Below are 18,858 nucleotides of genomic sequence, written 5' to 3' on the forward strand. Positions count from 1 at the left end.
CATGTAGGTAGTGACTTCACCGGGTCAGAGGCAGAAAACAGAACCTTTGGTCCAACTCATCCATGCTGACCAGAAATCCAAAACTGATCTAGTTCCATTTGCCTGCATTTGGCCCATATCTCTCTAAACAGTTTCTAGTCATGTAACCATCCGGATGCCTTTTAAATGTTATAACTGTATCGGCCTTCACCACTTCCTGTGGCAGCTCGTTCCATACACTAACCACCCTCCGTGCAAAAACCTGTCCCTCGGGTCCCTTTTAAATTTTTCCCCTCTCACCTTAAAATCAGTGCCCTCTAGTTTTGGATTCCCCTACCGTTGGAAAAAGAACTTGGTTATTTATTTTGTCCATGCCCCTCATGGTTTTATAAACTTCAAAAGGTCATCCCTCAGTCTCCGATCCTCCACGGAAAAAAAAAGCCCCGACCTATCCTCCCTATAGCTCAAACCCACAAATGAACGCCATCTTTAAGTTTGCTGATGACACCACCACAGCAGGGCAGATATCAAACAAAGAGTCAGAATACAGAAAGGAAATAGATGCCTCATTGGCTTGGTGCAATGATAACCTCTCTCTCAACGTCATCAGAACTAAAAGAAAAATTGATTATTGACTTAAGATAGATAGGAGGAAGGACACATAAGCAAGCAGGCCACAGAATAGAAAGTCTGTCACAAATGACGTTCAAGTGAAACTGATAACATTAAATGGATATACTGACATTGCTTAATCAACAATATTAAAGTGAAACAACATTGAGTGAGTCAACATTTCACAGTAACTTATAGCACAACTTGCATGGTTGAGAATATCCTCCCTTCCATCTTTCCAGAGGGAGATGGAATTGATTTGCCCTTTCCGATTAATCTTCCTAGAAGGAGACCAGACAAGGTAAGAGCGAACAAAAATGACTGAAATCAGTCTGTGTTCTACTTTTCTATTGTATTGAACAAATGCTAAGTGATCAACCCCTCAATTCACTCTGACTTTTTTTCTAGACAAAGGACAGAACAATAGCATTTGAGGTATTTAAGTGCTTGGTAGTCACGCTAGCAATCATTTTTCTCATGCTAATTACTTTTGCAAGCTTCACATCACCGTTAAGTGATGAATAAGGGTGAGGAACACTCACTTTGACTGGCAAAATGAAATATTTAAGATGCAGTTTCAATGTTAACTGTTTTAGGCCCTGTTAATCTGTCTAACCCAAAGGCAAAATAATTCATGAATATCAAGGTGCATAAACAAAAGATACTGGGAAAAAAAATCTGAGATGCACATTTAATACCCCAATGTCAAAAAAATAGGATATCACGCGTTGTTGGTATGACAAACTTTTTTCCAAAGACCATAATTTTAAAAATCCACCTTTGCAGTTTCACTGGCTTAAAACAAATACATAATGTTGCACAAGAGAACGATCCAAGAAACTATGTGGGCCAAGTTGCACAAGATGCTACAAAAACAGGTGTTAAGGTGCCAAAACAGTTTAGAACATTATAATCAGTTTCCATGAGCTGTTACTTGTTCAACATCGGTAACCAAATAGCAGGACTTTCCCAAATATTGACAGGCTATATGATCAAATGGCGTTTATATTTCAATAACTGATTTCTTCATGCAAGCAATGTCTAACTTACAGGCAAACAAACAAAAGCAAAATATAAATGTTGCAACATTTAGATTTAATAAATAAAGCAGAGTACTGTACCTGGATCAATGAGAACTTCCTGTGCCCCTAGAAGTGGGAACAAACAATTGTCTTTCACTCCCTTTGCACACTCATTTTAAAAGAAAATCATTGATTAGATTAAATGACAATGTATTCGCAGGTGATGCCTTAAAAATAATCTAATGAAACACCTCCTCCTACCTTTCTTGGCACTCCTAACCATAACCTGCCAGAGTTCAAAAATCAAGTTGCCTTCTTACGGAAGCACAAATTTGCTGAACTTTTACAAAGATTAAAAGCAGCAAGACTTCAGAAAAATTAAACTGCCATAGTTGTGGCCTTTCCCCAGGTTGTTTTATCCTTTATCCAAATGCAATATGTGCACGTACAGACAAGTTGTACAAGACAAGGCCAAGAGAAAAGCCAAGTGATATAGTCCACCAATTCTCTCTGGCATAAGTGACTTAATTCAAAGCTCAGATCAAAAGCTGAAGTAATTTGGACAATCTCAAATCAGCACCAACTGGACATAATAATTTCAGTGCATAAGTTACCATAGTTCACATAAGTGACACACTCAAGGGTAAAAACAATAACAAGAACAGTAGTTGCTGAAAAAGCTCAGCAGGTTTGCCAACATCTGTGAAGAAAATAAAAATCACAGTTGACGTTTCAGGTCCTGTAACTCTTCCTGAGTTCTGAAACGTTAACTCTGATTTTCTTCTTCACAGATGCTGCCACACCTGCTGAGCTTTTCCATCAACTTCTGTTTTTGCTCCTGATTTACAACATCCACAGTTCTTTCAGTTTTTATTGAGTAAAAACATTGCTCATTTTAGCAAGTGAAGTTGAGGGCACTTTACTGAAGTTAAGATTATTGTCTCAGAGTAAAAGGAAACTTTATTCATCTCCATCAACAAATGCTTGCTTGGTATCCATTATACCTGCCCAATATAAAGGTTTGCAAAAGCATCACACTGATGTTGAAATATACATAAATTCTAGCAACACTATGGTCAGGACATGTGAAGTGAGGATTCATGATTCAGGACGATGCATTTGCATCGAAATAAGCAAAACCAACAAAAAAAGTTCAGGCAGAGATGGCCATCTCAAATAATAAAAAGAGAGGAATCCTTAAGGCATGGAGCATATTTCTTCATTTAGGGGAAATGAAAAAAATTAACCTTGAAAAAAAATGCTACAAATTCCAAAATATAACCTTAGATAAGATCACAAATGGAAAACAGCAGGCAAAATGAGGGCAGGAATCAAGACAGGCAAACAAGGGAAGCAAATCCCAGCTGGATATTGAAGGAGTGAGACAGGCCAAGCAAAAAGCAACGGCCAAAAGCATTAAAATTTACAAATTGTACCTGCACACAAACGGCAAGAATTGAAAGCCGAGCAAACTGTAAAATGAGAAATTATTATATAATGGCAGATGCACTGATTTACACCATATCAATGGGAGATTTACAACTACACTGATGAATAGAAAAGTTGCTTTCCTTCCCCACCCCCACTGAAACATTGTCAAATCTTCTGCATTACAAAACGTTGCCACAAAGTAATTAACACAATCCTAACCCTCCAACTTATACCACCATTATTTGCATCCATCTAACTGATCTGCTAATCTTATGAAGATTAATGATGAATCAAAGAGATGCTTTTTATAAGCCAACATCCCTTCACCACCACCCAATAGTTCACTGAGCAATTTCAGTTTTCATAAATTCAGTTATCTAAAACAGCAAAATTACATCAAAATTACACCTGGGGCCAAAGGGAATTGTTTGCAACTCATTAGAGTAACAAAAATAAAATCCCTCAATGAAGCAAAATTTGTACTCACTAAGCATATTCTAACATTACAACTAATATCAACTGTGGTAAAATTGGCTTCCTAGCTAACAACTCTGGAAGCTTGCTACATATGGTTCATGATTAGCAACTTTACATCTGATAAGATGTAGCTATTAACCCATCTTTGGAATTAAGAGGTATGCAATTGATGCTTGCAACTGTCATGATTAAATGCCAACTGTTTTAATCTATGTTGGCCCACAAAATACAGTGGTTAATTCCTGTATCAGAATGAACAATTTCAAACAACGGTGTCTCACTCAGCTACTATTGTCAAAGAATCATACCTTGTCGTTCACAAATGCTGTGTCAATAGGTGGAGCTGATATGGTGTAAGGGCTAATATGCTACCTAGAATGCTCAATTCTGTATTGTATAATGACTTAAAGAGAGCACATTTTTCACAACTACACTGATCCAAGTTTTGTACTGTATAAGGGAGCTGCTAGGGCTAACATTGTGTTTGTTTTATAAAGGATTCACACGTACATGCCTTAGATTAGGATATGTACTAATTGAAACACCATTACTGCAGAGATGATGTAACTGAGAACAGGTTGCATATCAGTGATCTGCATTTGATCAGCTCAGTTACTTGACAACTAAATTTAATGAGCCAAATAAGTCAGAGTAAAGAAATGAGAAAAGATCTGCTTACATTTCTTGTGAACTTACCTCAAGTATTTCATTGATGTACCATTTTCCACATTCTTTGACAGTTAGATCATCATTTTGGGCAAGTGCGCTTTGCCAGTTGGGCCAGCATTTCTTGCCATCATTAATTGCCTGGGCAAGTTGGCAATGAATTGCCTCATGACCTGCAGCAGTCATTTAGTGTAGCTTACCTGGAGGGTGGTCCAGGATTATAACCCAATGACACAAATGGAATAGCAATCCATTTAAATGAGAATGATGAGTAGATTAGAGAAGAAATTACACATGGCATTATTACATTTCTGCTGCATTTGGCTAACAGATGGGAAGCGAGTGTGCAGATTTTTTCAGTGCATCTTGCAGACAGTACACACTGCTGGTGAGAGAGAAAGTCAGCAGTACACAGCAGGAGATTGCCACGTTCATGTTTGACCTAATACCAGGATATTTCACGAGGTCCCGATTCAGATTCAATGTTTCAGTCTCCCAGGTGACTCCTCCAAATTGTAAACCACTGCACCACCACATGTGCAGTGTAGATGGTGATGTCTGTGACATTATCTGTTAAGGTACAACTCCATCAGTTGTCGTCTAGACTGCGAGACTGTTCTCCCAATTTTGACACTAGCCACCAGACGTTACCAAGGAGAAATTTGCAGGGTCAGCCAGATTGAGTTTGCCATTGTGCTTTCTGGTGCTAGGCCATTTCAGAAAGCAATCAAGAGTCAATGTCAGAGCTGAGGGTCTGACGTAATATGGAGGCTAAACCAGGAAAGGTCAACAGATTTCCTACCTAAAAGGGCAAAGTTGCAACAATGGTCTCATTTCTCCAATCCCAGATTAGATTCAAACCTAGATCTCCAGACCACTATATCTCTATTAGTTGCATGTCAACAAGCTGTTCAATTGCCTCCCTTGTATCAATGCATCAATCCCGATTTAGCATATTCTTGTTTTTTTTATTAAAGGACATAAGTTTGTTTTCTTGATTCATGAAGTTCCTTCATCTAATATATACTCCAATTTACCAATTTCAAATGTTCCACATTGAGCAATGTGTTTCCGAGCGAACTATGAGCATTTGTTCAATGTGAACTTTGTGGTAATGACAAGTATTGCATAAGTAAATTTATCAGTGTCTGATTTCATACCTATACATAGAATCAAGGATATAACTTAACTGATGCCAAACTATTTGTACTCTGCTTAATTTATTCTCCAAAATCTAACAGCTGTGTGTTCAAGTTCGAACTCAAACAGTAAAAAAAAATTGTAATGGATCGAAAAACAGTGATTACACAGATGCTTCAGAAAAGATAGCCAGAATTAACTCAGCATAATTTACAAACAAGCAATTTCCAGAAACAGACAGAATATGTTTGAAAACTGAAAACAATGCTTTTTACTTACCATGTCGATGTCGCTTGCCAGCCTCTGATGGCAAACACATATTATTAGCTCTGCGAATTGAAGGTTTTGACCCAGTACCACTTGGATAATGGTAAATTACTGAAGCTGAGCACAAACCCTCCAGTGCACCTGACGACAAAAAAGAGCTTTTGTTGATTTGAGACTACAAAACCCAAACAGATGGAACATAGCATTATGTGCCAGTTACATCCAGGACAAAGAAACTGCACAATGAAGAAACAAAATATAAAATAAAGAGAATAAATGCTATAGAATATGGAACAAATTTCATTTGTTAGAAATAATGGATATTCTGAAATTTAGTTTACAAGACACTGAATAAAAAAAAGTCACAATTTTCATTCAATCCACAAGTAAATGACTTCTCATTCTCATTTTAACCTCCACCACCCTTAGTTCCAGCGACAGACAAGGCCATATCTAAATCACTTCACTGTACCAGTCATCATTTATATGCCCCTTCCCTGCCCAATCCTACTTCATCTAGCATCCATCTGTAGAAAGGCCACCTAGCAAATTCACTTAACTTCATTTTCTTCTCTGAGCAAACCTTTGATTATCTTACTGACAATCTTCTTTCCAGACCCATAGACGCATAGCGCCCAATAATTACAGCTCAAATTCTTGTACCCATTTCCTTTCCAATTTTTGTTTTGTTTACTTTCAGGCAGCTACGCACTTGCTTCTCTGCTCTTTTCCTTGCCTCATCACTTTCGTCCATGGAGACAACCTCGCGATCCTTCAATTTCTTCTGTCTTTCATTTTATCACAGACTTTATTTTCATCCTTGCCCTTGCTCAAAACCTATTACTTCTCTAACTTTTCCCAGTTCCAAATGATCAAAGATGTCACTAATCAACTGTTTTTCCCTCTGCACAGATGCTGCCAAAACAGAGTTCTTTCCAGAAATTTTCAACATGTTTGTTTTAATGTTTTATATGGCTTAGTAACAGCATCATATTATAATGCTCCTGTGAAGTGCTTAGCAACTTTTCATTATTTTAAAGGCACTGGATAAAGTGATAACCGTTGCCATTAAAAATCTGTAATGCTCGCTCGTCTATTACACATTACATTGTCATTTATCAATTTGAAATTAAAGCACTAACTAGATCAAACATTTCCTGAAAAACTACCAGTAGTCTGAGTAAGAATAGGTTGTCCCTTCTGAGCCCATCCTGACTTTTGTAGTCAATCTGCAAAAATTCATCATTTTAGTTTCAAAATAACTCTCTATAATTATGCAATTATACATCTGTGAACAATCTATCCTTTACCCTTTTTATTAAAACTGGGGTCATGGGTAGAAGTTGGGAGGATGGGGATGTATTTGTTGCTTTTCAATCCATGGGGGTGTTACCCAATTCTTATCTACTTTAAACAAGAACAGTGACTGAATCATACTGATTTCAAACAATATGCAATCTTTGTAATGATGCTTATGTTTCTGTTTCAATCTGTTGTTTCCCACATTTTTTCAATTAATTTCCCCAGTGGAGGAACAGAAACATTCACAAAATGCATTGTGTCAATCCTGCAATTCCCTCACTATTGGCAACAGTTAAATGCTCTTTGTAAAAGTAGTTCAAATTAACGTTCCTTTCTAAAAAAATGCCACATTTCGCCACAATTAAAGTTGTTTTCTTTAAAAAAAAAACCATTATCATAACTCAATGTTCATTTCAGCTCGAGTGGACAACTAGCAATGACACATTCAAGGCACAGTCATTTGCAATTTACACCTGGATTAATTTAATGCTTATATACCTAAACAAGACTCACCTCCCAACCAGAGAAAGTCATTCACAGATCGAAGAAGTTCGACAGCCATATGGTAATGCACAAGAGCATCTTGCAGCATGCCTGCTTGCAAACAAAGGTCACCAACATGTTTCCGCATTCTGCCCTGGCAACGCTTCTTATAATGTCTATAGCATAAAATTGAATAATTGTTGGAGCAATGTGGTTTCAGTATATGTAGTCTGTACAGGTTTAACGTTTACTTGCTCACACCTAAATTATAACCTTGGACTTTTTGAATTTTATTTTTCACATTGCCACTTTGGCATTTTTTCCTGTGTAGATCACTGTGTTTCCGATAACTTTATTTTTAAAAATAGTTTATATGCATATTAGATTAGAATTAACACTGTACTGTTAAATCTCATCTGCTAACACAAGACCACTGACCTGTGATCATGAGACTCTCATCCCAATAAACACAAACATCGGCTAACATTGAACATGTCTTGTCAGTTAGTTTCCCATTTATCGAGATTCGGACAAAGAAAAAAAAATTGATTGGTAATCTAATGTCAATAATTCACTAGATGTGTGGTTTTCAACATTTTTGAATTGCCATTCAAATGGTTTATATTGCAATGTACACTGAGATAAAATGCAGACAAACAGAAAATAATTGGTCTTCTCAGTAAGAAAGTTCACAAAACAAATATCTTCACATTGTTAATTGTTTTCCAACAAAAATAAAAATTCACAAGGCTAGGAAATTATTTTGTCTGAACATTGAGCATAATTCAGAAAAAAGCAACCTACTTCAAATCTACATAGTGAACGCTCCCAAGGACATTGGGTTTTACCACCAAAACAAAGTCTGTAGAAATCAGTTTTGGGTCTCCCACATAAATACCCCACAGTTATTGAACAAAGCAAACAATTCGCAGGACAGTGAATTTTAATTCAGCCAGATGCAAATTATAATTAGAACCATGCAATGGACAACATTTGCTCAATTTTTTTTAAAGTTACATGCTTCAGCCATTCCATTTGATATGTTACATGTATTGACTGGAGACATATACCACACACTTTCTTGTTTAGTATTGTATTAAATTTCTAAAGCCAGGTTTCAAAGCTAAGTGCAAACGTAACAGCCAAAAAACAACTACTACTAGCAGGATGGAATTATCCTTAAAAAGGAGCAGTTCAGCGGTGACTGTATGATACAGCACGTTTCATTTAATAGGAATGCATTTTGATTTAACATCTCAGCATCTATACAATAAAATCCTTCTGAACCAGAACTGAACTTTAGAACATCAGAACCAATTAAACTGAGCATCATACTTCTTTTTATCTTGACTTATGAAAACAAAATAATCTTCAAATGAAATAAGCTAAAACCTATTGTAAACAATTGTACACAGGCATTTAAACAAAAATCACTGTAGCATTTCAGCATTCGCCAAAGGGTACAAAAACAAAAAAAAACAAATTGGCATGTTGCAATTAAAACTTGCTTTGCAAATCTCTCTGCATGTCAAAGAAACTTGGAGTGGATCACGTTCATTCCAAGAAAACAAACAGCACATCTGATCTTTTAACTGTTGTAAACCACAGAAATTGCATTAAACCACAATTGCCTCAAATGTGATAAGATATCAATATCAGTCATCAATTCATCTTTCTCTATTTCAGTGCCAGTATTAAACAGATGTAGACAAAATTGGTCAACACCTCCACTTCAAATAGTGGAGACAGAAATTTGAGAACCTTCTTAATTTTCAAAACTGTTATCAGAGTAGAGTCACAATAACAAATTATGCCCAATTTTAATCAACTGTCCTTTATCAATACAGAAGTGGCAACATGCAAGTATTATTTCAAGTTCAAATCAAACTGCAACAAGTAAAGGGGAAGTCACCACAGTCATGCAACCTGTTAATCCCTAGTGTGCTTAAATACAGTCACCACCAAATCCTTTAAGCATTCTATGAAATCAAGGCAGTTTCGGAGCCAGTTTGGCAGAATGGATTGCATTAAATTCTAACAGCTGTAAAATAAAATCTGCTGGTATGAGATATTCCTTTGTATAAATGGGCTAGTCTAACAGTTTAAAAAGGAAGTAATATTATGCATTTGAAAACATTTTAAATCAGGCAGGAGTATAGCAGATGGGAGCATGAGTTTTTCATTGAAGACTGCAGCTCACCTTTTTACACCCAATAATAAACTCATAGGACAGTGTTAGGGGACAAAAAAAGGAAACAGCAATAAGAAATAATGAAAAAAAAACCATGAGTAATTTTGCAACAAAATTTAGAGAACTTAACATTTCCTTCATATTGTTAATTTTTCCCCCCATACAATTTACATAAAGATGGGAAAGAAATAAGTAATAGTCTTGCATTAAGAAAAGGTCACAAATGTCAAAGTAATTGGCTTGCTAAAATAATGCTTCACAGATTGAGTTTTCCTATTGCTGATTTTCCGTATTCTGCAAGCACATTTATAAAAGCTAACTCTCCACAAATCAACCTTTCAATTCCTGTGACAATAATTAAAATTGAAATTTACTGAATAAACCCATATCTAATGCAGCTAAGGCTGGGATTCTGAAACGCAACATTTATTTACTTCCGAACCATAGTTATTTTGTCAGCAGATACAATATGAGCACACACTTCTTCCACAAGGAAGAAGCAGACAAAGTAAGCAGGCATGTAAGGCTGGCAAATTTGGTAGTAATGGTGCACTACAGGGATAACTGCAGGGGCCTCATTACCTACACTTTAAGGTCACAACTTAGTTAACCAGTCTGATTATGTCTCCTGATGATATGGAGGTCAGAAGGTAGTTCCAAAGTGGGTGTAAAGCATCCATAATGATATCAAAATTGAGAAATGGCAAAAAGTTTATCACATGCAGTCAAGTATGATGACTACTTTGACATTAGGAAAAAGCGAAAAAAACAAGATTATTCTTCAAATCAAGAAATAATGCAAATGCTACAGTACAAAGGGATCTGGATACCTGTTGCATGCTCAAAGAGCGCACTCTTGCTTGTGCAGTTGACAATCTTGCTTGCAAGATGGCTTCCTGAACTAAGTGGCACAGGTCAGTTAACAAGAAACCAGGAAACTTTAAGATAATAAAATGTGAGGCTGGATGAACACAGCAGGCCAAGCAACATCTCAGGAGCACAAAAGCTGACGTTTCGGGCCTAGACCCTTCATCAGAGAGGGGGATGGGGTGAGGGCTCTGGAATAAATAGGGAGAGAGGGGGAGGCGGACCGAAGATGGAGAGTAAAGAAGATAGGTGGAGAGAGTGTAGGTGGGGAGGTAGGGAGGGGATAGGTCAGTCCAGGGAAGACGGACAGGTCAAGGAGGTGGGATGAGGTTAGTAGGTAGCTGGGGGTGCGGCTTGGGGTGGGAGGAAGGGATGGGTGAGAGGAAGAACCGGTTAGGGAGGCAGAGACAGGTTGGACTGGTTGTGGGATGCAGTGGGTGGGGGGGGGGGAAGGCCCATGATGGACATGTCATCAAGAGAATGGGAGGGGGAGTGGGAATGGTTTGCGACTGGGAGGTGCAGTTGTTTGTTGCGAACTGAGCGGAGGTGTTCTGCAAAGCGGTCCCCAAGCCTCCGCTTGGTTTCCCCAATGTAGAGGAAGCCGCACCGGTCTGCAAAGCGGTCCCCAAGCCTCCGCTTGGTTTCCCCAATGTAGAGGAAGCCGCACCTCCGCTCAGTTCGCAACAAACAACTGCACCTTCCAGTCGCAAACCATTTCCACTCCCCCTCCCATTCTCTTGATGACATGTCCATCATGGGCCTCCTGCACTGCCACAATGATGCCACCCGAAGGTTGCAGGAACAGCAACTCATATTCTGCCTGGGAACCCTGCAGCCATATGGTATCAATGTGGACTTCACCAGTTTCAAAATCTCCCCTTCCCCTACTGCGTCCCGAAACCAGCCCAGTTCATCCCCTCCCCCCACTGCACCACACAACCAGCCCAGCTCTTCCCCCCCCCCCACCCACTGCATCCCACAACCAGTCCAACCTGTCTCTGCCTCCCTAACCGGTTCTTCCTCTCACCCATCCCTTCCTCCCACCCCAAGCCGCACCCCCAGCTACCTACTAACCTCATCCCACCTCCTTGACCTGTCCGTCTTCCCTGGACTGACCTATCCCCTCCCTACCTTCCCACCTACACTCTCTCCACCTATCTTCTTTACTCTCCATATTTGGTCCGCCTCCCCCTCTCTCCCTATTTATTCCAGAACCCTCACCCCATCCCCCTCTCTGATGAAGGGTCTAGGCCCGAAACGTCAGCTTTTGTGCTCCTGAGATGCTGCTTGGCCTGCTGTGTTCATCCAGCCTCACATTTTATTATCTTGGAATCTCCAGCATCTGCAGTTCCCATTATCTCTGATCCCAGGAAACTTTACTTCAGTTTTACATTTCCATTCAACCATCCATTTTAATGAAAAAAATGCATCCTCAGGATTTTCACCACATTATCCTTTATGCATACAATTGCCTTCACACTAGTAAAACAGTTTATTATTCTGCTTTGTCCATCTTTTACCAGTGTCTTTGCATGCAAGTAGTCATCTTTCCACGGTGAATCTCATCAATAAAGTGCATCGGAGCATTCTTAAGAAAGAGATCAGGAAGGCAAAGAGAAGGCAATGAGATAGCATTAGATTAGATTAGATTAGATTAGAGATAATCCAAAAATATTCTATAAATACATCAAGAGAAAGAGGGTAGGACCCCTTGAAGATCAAAAATGCAGTCTTTGTGTTGAATCCCAGAAGATGGGCGAGGTACTAAACGAATATTTCACACCAGTTTTTACTGCTGAGAAAGAAATGGAGACTAGAGAATGCAGACAAATAAATTTTGATGTTTTAAAAACAGTTCACATTACAGAAGAGGAAATGCCAGAGGTCTTTGTAAGTATAAAAGGTAGATAAATCTCCAGTACCTGACCTAATATACCCCAGAATGTTGTGTCAACCAAGAGAGGAAAATTGCAAGATCCCTTGCAGAAATATATGCATTGTCTATAATTACAGGTGAAGTGCCCAATGACTGGAAAAAGGTTCTAAGGAGAAACTGGGAAAGTATAAGCCTGAATCTAACTTCGGTTGAGAGTATAAAAGATAGGATTTACAGATACTTAAAAACGCAAAAATTGATTAGACATTTGCAGCATGGTACTGTGCAAGGAAAATGACATCTCTCAAACTTTATTGTAAAAAAACCTCAAAGTAACCAAAAAGATTAATGAAGGCAGAGCAGTAGATGTTCTTTACTTGGACTTTATTAAAGACTTTGACAAGGTTCCGTGCAATAGGCTAATTAATAAAGTTAGGTCAGATGGGATTCAGGGTGCGCTTGCCAATTGAATATATAATTGGCTTAACTGTAGAAGACAGAGTGGTGATGGAGAGTCGATTTCCAGACTGGAGGCCTGTCACCAGAGGTGTTCCACAGGGATCAGTTCTGGATCCTCTTTAGTTTGTTGTTTATATAGATAATTTCCACGAGAATATCAAAGGCATGGTTAGTAAGTTTGCAGGTAACATCAAAATTGGTGGCAGGTCGACAGTGAAGGGTTTCAAAGACTACAAAGAGATCTAGATCAATGGGTCAATGGGCTGAAAAATGGCAGATGGAGTACAATCTGGATAAATGTGAAGCATTCCATTTTGGTATAACAAACAAGGATAGAGCTTTTATGGTGAAGACTAGGGCATTGGGTAGTATTGTGGAACAGCAGGAACTCACGGTTTAGGTACATAATTAATTAAAATTTGCAACATATATAGACAACATAGTTAAAAAGCTGTCTGGCAAGCTTGCCGTCATTGCTCTGTCCTTAGAGTATAGGAATTGGGGAGTCATGTTGAGATTGTATGGGACACTGATGAAGTGTCTTCTGGAATTTTACGTTCAGTTCTGGTCACCCAGTTATTAGGAGGATATTATCAAGCTGGAGAGGGTTCAGAAGAGATTACCAGGATGTTGTCAGGTACGGAAGGTTTGAGTTATAAAGAAACTGGCTAGGCTAGGTTTTTTTTTTAAAACTGGAGCATAGGAGGTTGAGAGGTAACTTTATCAAAGTTTATAAAATAATTAGGAGTATATTAGAGTTAATGGTAGTTGTTTTTTCCCCTCAGGTGGGGAATTTCAAGAATAAGGGCCATATTTTTGAGGGGGGTGGAGCGAGCGCGGGCGAGGGGGGGGGAGCGAGGGGGGGGGGGAGCGAGCGCGCGCGAGGGGGGGGGGGGAGCGAGCGCGCGCGAGGGGGGGGGGGGAGCGAGCGCGCGCGAGGGGGGGGGGGAGCGAGCGCGCGCGAGGGGGGGGGAGCGAGCGCGCGCGAGGGGGGGGGAGCGAGCGCGCGCGAGGGGGGGGGAGCGAACGCGCGCGAGGGGGGGGGAGCGAACGCGCGCGAGGGGGGGGGAGCGAACGCGCGCGAGGGGGGGGGGAGCGAACGCGCGCGAGGGGGGGGGGAGCGAACGCGCGCGAGGGGGGGGGGAGCGAACGCGCGCGAGGGGGGGGAGCGAGCGCGCGCGAGGGGGGGGGAGCGAGCGCGCGCGAGGGGGGGGAGCGAAGCGCGCGCGAGGGGGGGGAGCGAGCGCGCGCGAGGGGGGGGGGGAGCGAGCGCGCGCGAGGGGGGGGGGGAGCGAGCGCGCGCGAGGGGGGGGGGAGCGAGCGCGCGCGAGGGGGGGGGGAGCGAGCGCGCGCGAGCGAGGGGGAGCGAGCGCGCGCGAGGGGGGGGGAGCGAGCGCGCGCGAGGGGGGGGGGAGCGAGCGCGCGCGAGGGGGGGGGAGCGAGCGCGCGCGAGGGGGGGGGGGAGCGAGCGCGCGCGAGGGGGGGGGGAGCGAGCGCGCGCGAGGGGGGGGGGGAGCGAGCGCGCGCGAGGGGGGGGGGGGAGCGAGCGCGCGCGAGGGGGGGGGGAGCGAGCGCGCGCGAGGGGGGGGGGAGCGAGCGCGCGCGAGGGGGGGGGGAGCGAGCGCGCGCGAGGGGGGGGGAGCGAGCGCGCGCGAGGGGGGGGGGAGCGAGCGCGCGCGAGGGGGGGGGAGCGAGCGCGCGCGAGGGGGGGGGGAGCGAGCGCGCGCGAGGGGGGGGGGAGCGAGCGCGCGCGAGGGGGGGGGGGAGCGAGCGCGCGCGAGGGGGGGGGGAGCGAGCGCGCGCGAGGGGGGGGGGGAGCGAGCGCGCGCGAGGGGGGGGGGGAGCGAGCGCGCGCGAGGGGGGGGGGGAGCGAGCGCGCGCGAGGGGGGGGGAGCGAGCGCGCGCGAGGGGGGGGGGGAGCGAGCGCGCGCGAGGGGGGGGGGAGCGAGCGCGCGCGAGGGGGGGGGAGCGAGCGCGCGCGAGGGGGGGGAGCGAGCGCGCGCGAGGGGGGGGAGCGAGCGCGCGCGAGGGGGGGGAAGCGAGCGCGCGCGAGGGGGGGGCGAGCGCAAGAGCGGGGGGGCGAGCGCAAGAGCGGGGGGGCGAGCGCAAGAGCGGGGGGGGGGAGAGCGCAAGAGCGGGGGGGGGAGAGCGCAAGAGCGGGGGGGGGGGAGAGCGCAAGAGCGGGGGGGGGGAGCGCAAGAGTGGGGGGGGGGGGGGGGCCAAGCGCGAGAGGGATTTAAAAAAAGAGACATGTAGGGCAAATTTTCCTGCACATATGTATTTTGCTTGTGGAATGAACTTCCTGAGGAAGTGGTAGATGTGGATACAATTACAACATTTAAAAAGATATTTGGATAAGTACATGAATAGGAACAGTTTGGAGGGACATAGGGTTATGTTCAGCGTTGACTAGTTGGACAGAAGGGTCTGTTTTTATTGAATGCCTGGAACACTAGGACAATGGCTGGCAGAAGTAGAGTTCAGTTAGTAAATCCAAAACTGAAAGTAGTCTTGTTAATGCTGACTAAAAGCTACCATAGATTGTTGCAAAAACTCATCTACCTCATTCATGCCTTTTAGGGATACACATGTTGTCCCAAGTCTGACTCTAAAACTATACCAATATGTCCTGAGATGGCCTCACAAGTCACTCAACTTGAGCATAACTAGGAATAAGCATCAAACACTATCCTTCCAAGCTATGCCCATATTCCTTGAAAAAGAAGAAAAAAAAATCCAAAACAAAACATTATTCTGGTTAAGATCCTACACTGATGAACAGGTAAGTCTATGCACAATCTGTTAAAATTATGAACTCAGACATCCTGCAAATCACAGAATCCCTGCAGTGCGGATGCAGGTCATTGTGCCCATTGAATCCACATCAATCCTCCAAAGTGTATCCCACTCAGGATCACCCACTACCCTATTACTATAGCCCTGCATTTCCCATGGATGATCCCTGGACTCTACAGGCAATTTGGCATGGCCCATCCACCTAATGTGTACATCTTTCAACTATGGGAGGAAACCAGAGCAAAGTCCACGTGGATATTGGGAGATTGTACAAACTCCATAAAGTCACCTGAGGGTGGAATCAAACCAGGTCCCTGTTGCTGTGAGGCACCACTGCTAAACACTGAGCCACCGTGCAACTTTGAGTCAGATACCTTATCCTTCGCACTTGCACTCTAATAGGAATATTAGCTTAGGCTTATGAAGATCCTACTTTCGATGAAACCATTTTTCAGGCAACGAACTCACAGTATTCTGTAAGCTACGTAAACGCAGTCACACAATTATCAATATGTTCTTTATCCCATAGATCTAAAAAAACAATTTATAAAGTTTATAAGTCATGTGAACTTGGGTTCAAAGTATGCCTTGAGAAAAGGTTTTCAAAGTTTCTGCAGTGTGCTCTGTTCTTCAGAGATTTAGGTTGAAAAATACCTTGTAACCATTTCTCCCAACAGAGATATAAGAGTGCTGACATTAGCTGTTCTGACATGTTAATTTTAATTGGTCACAAACTCATTGTTTTGCCATTCATTGGCAAAAGATAGTTCCATCCCATATAGCATTTCATGTCAATCAAAGGCCAGTAAATTTTCCTAAGTAAATTATGAGCTGTGCTCATATTGCAGCACTTCAACTCACTCTCAGCCCTACTTCTAACACCATGTTATGTGCTCAATGAGATTTCAGCTTCTATTTGGTCTCTTTCCAAAGAATTGCTGGCACAGAGTTTGCCTCATCGTGTAGGTGACAGGACAAGCCAAGAAGCACATTAGTGCAGTATTGCATTTCTATACAAACTATATCTTTGTACAGGAGTCACCAAAAGTTCGCATGCAAGTTCAGCAAATAATCTCAAAAGGCAAATGTTATGTTGGCTTTTATTGCTAAAACGGGAGGGGAGAGAAGAGGAGAAAAAAAAAAGAGATGTGATAAAATAGGGAAGTCTAGCTACAACTGTGGCCTTACTACTGTCCTTTTATGGGATGTGGAAATTATTTGCTAGACCAACATTGACAAAATTGCCCTGATAGTGGTGACTACCTTCCTGAATTACTGCAGTTTGTAGGGTTTAGGGGCATCTACAGTGCTTTTAGGAAAGGAGTTCCAAGATTGACTCAGCAACAGTCAAGGAACAGGGATATATTTCCCAATCAGGATAGCAAATAGTTTGCAGTGGGACTTATAGTGGTGTTTCATCCATCGTCTGTCTTTGCTCCTTTTGGCAGCAAAGATCAGAAATATGAAGATATGACACCAGGAGGAGCCTTGGTATGTTACCAGACCACCATTGTGCATCAACATTGAAGGGACTCAACATTGGAGGTAGGATGCCAATGCACTGGGCTGTACTGTCTGACATGGTATAGAGCTTCTTGCTGTCCTCGGTCTATGATCATCCATGCAAGTGGACAACATTCCATTAACATTACCCTGTCACTTGTAGATGGTGGACAGGCATTGGGGAGACAGCAGGCAAGTTGTTCTGCACAAAATTTCTAACTTCAGACCTGCTTTTGCGCAGACAATATTTACATGGCTAGCCAAGTTCAGTTTTTGGTCAGAGGTAACACATAAGATAATGATAGTAGGAAATTTAGCAATATGTATGCCACTGAATGTTGAGTCGATATTTTTAAACTATTTCTTGTTTGAGATGGCTATTACTTGGCACTTGTGTGGCATGAAATTTACTTACTGGCACCTATCAACCTCATCAACCTGGATATCATCCAAATCTTGCTGCATTTGGACACAGACAGCTTCAGTATTGGAGGCTTCCCAAATTGCGTTGAGCACTGCAACCATCAACACACATCTCCACTCCGACCTTATGATGGAGGGAGGGTTATTTGCGACATCAGTGAAGATGGCTGCACCTAGTACAAGCCTTACAGAACTCTTTTACTTACATCCTCTGAGATGATTGACCTTAAATAACGAAACATGTCTTCCTTCAGGTTGTTCAGGCCCCCGATGCTATATGTGGTCAAATGCTACCTTGATGGCAAGAGCCATCGCTCTCATCCCATCCCTGGAATTGAGTCATTTTGTCTACAGTTGGACCAAGACTGTAATAAGGTCAGCAGCCAAGTGGACATGGTGGAACCCAAACTGTGCATCAATGAGCAGGTTATTTCTTTGAAAGTATCATTACGTAATACTGTTGATGACCCCGTCCATCACCTTTTGACAAGACAGAGTAGAGCACTGGAGTGGTAAATAGCCAGTTTGGATTTGTCCTAGTTTTTAAACGGACAGGGCGTGCTCGCACAATTTACCAAATTGTCATTCAGATTACAGTGTTGTAGCGGTCAGTGAAGAGCTTGGCTAGGGGCAGGGTTCATTCTGGAGCACAAGTCTTCGATACTATTGCCAGAACATTTGTACAAGGCACTGCATACTGCAATCTACAATTTCAGTGTCCTTACTCAGAGGGTATTGAAAACAAACAAGGGCCACTAGGCTGATCCTTGGGATGATGGGGTTGTTTTATAAAAAGGGTTGAGCAAACTATATCCAGAGACTTCAGAAAATTAAGAGGTGATCTTATTTAACCATCTGAAAGATCCTCAGGGAATTGAATCAGGAAAGATATTTCTGGGAAATTTCCCCTTGCAAGGGGGTTAAGACCTACCAGAAAGCTTCTTTTTTAAAAAAAGGAGTCTCCTCCTCAAGACAAAGATGAGCAATTTTTTTTCAGAGGGTAGATACCCTTTGTAATTCTCTTTTGACAGCAGCGGAGATTGGATCTTGGAATATATTCAATGCAAAGTTAGACAGTTGTCTGATTTAAAGATTTAAGGGTTTATGGGAAAAGGCAGACAGGAAAATAAAATTCAGGCTGCCATCAGATCAGACATGATCCTACTGACTGGCAGAGGGGGTTTAATGTGTCAAACTACCTACTCCTGCTGCTATTTATGTTCTTTTGTTGGTTTGCACAAAATTAAAGTCTGAGCAAAAAATTACAATGAAATCTGCTAATATACACTCAACACCCCACCCACTCATGCTGGACATTGTATCAAGACCTAGTTAGTGATTCAAGTAGTTATGTACTTGCAATG

At 42.5% G+C, this 18,858-nt stretch overlaps 1 protein-coding gene across 4 annotated transcripts in view; it reads right to left on the reverse strand.

The window, feature by feature from the left end:
* The window catches only part of trappc9 (trafficking protein particle complex subunit 9), a 169,603-nt gene that overhangs the window by 125,512 nt on the left and 25,233 nt on the right, over positions 1–18,858 (reverse strand). For 3 of the 4 annotated variants that reach the window (XM_059646079.1, XM_059646080.1, XM_059646082.1), the window contains exons 3-5: positions 7,410–7,555; positions 5,607–5,735; positions 1,713–1,739 (exon numbers count right to left, since the gene is read on the reverse strand). In XM_059646079.1, the coding sequence (XP_059502062.1) occupies positions 1,713–1,739; positions 5,607–5,735; positions 7,410–7,555 (302 nt within the window). The remainder of the gene's footprint in view (positions 1–1,712; positions 1,740–5,606; positions 5,736–7,409; positions 7,556–18,858) is intronic. The other variant, XM_059646081.1, reaches the window with a different exon arrangement.

The sequence above is a fragment of the Stegostoma tigrinum genome, chromosome 5 (assembly GCF_030684315.1).
Source record: "Stegostoma tigrinum isolate sSteTig4 chromosome 5, sSteTig4.hap1, whole genome shotgun sequence".
NCBI classification, from domain to species: Eukaryota; Metazoa; Chordata; class Chondrichthyes; order Orectolobiformes; family Stegostomatidae; genus Stegostoma; species Stegostoma tigrinum.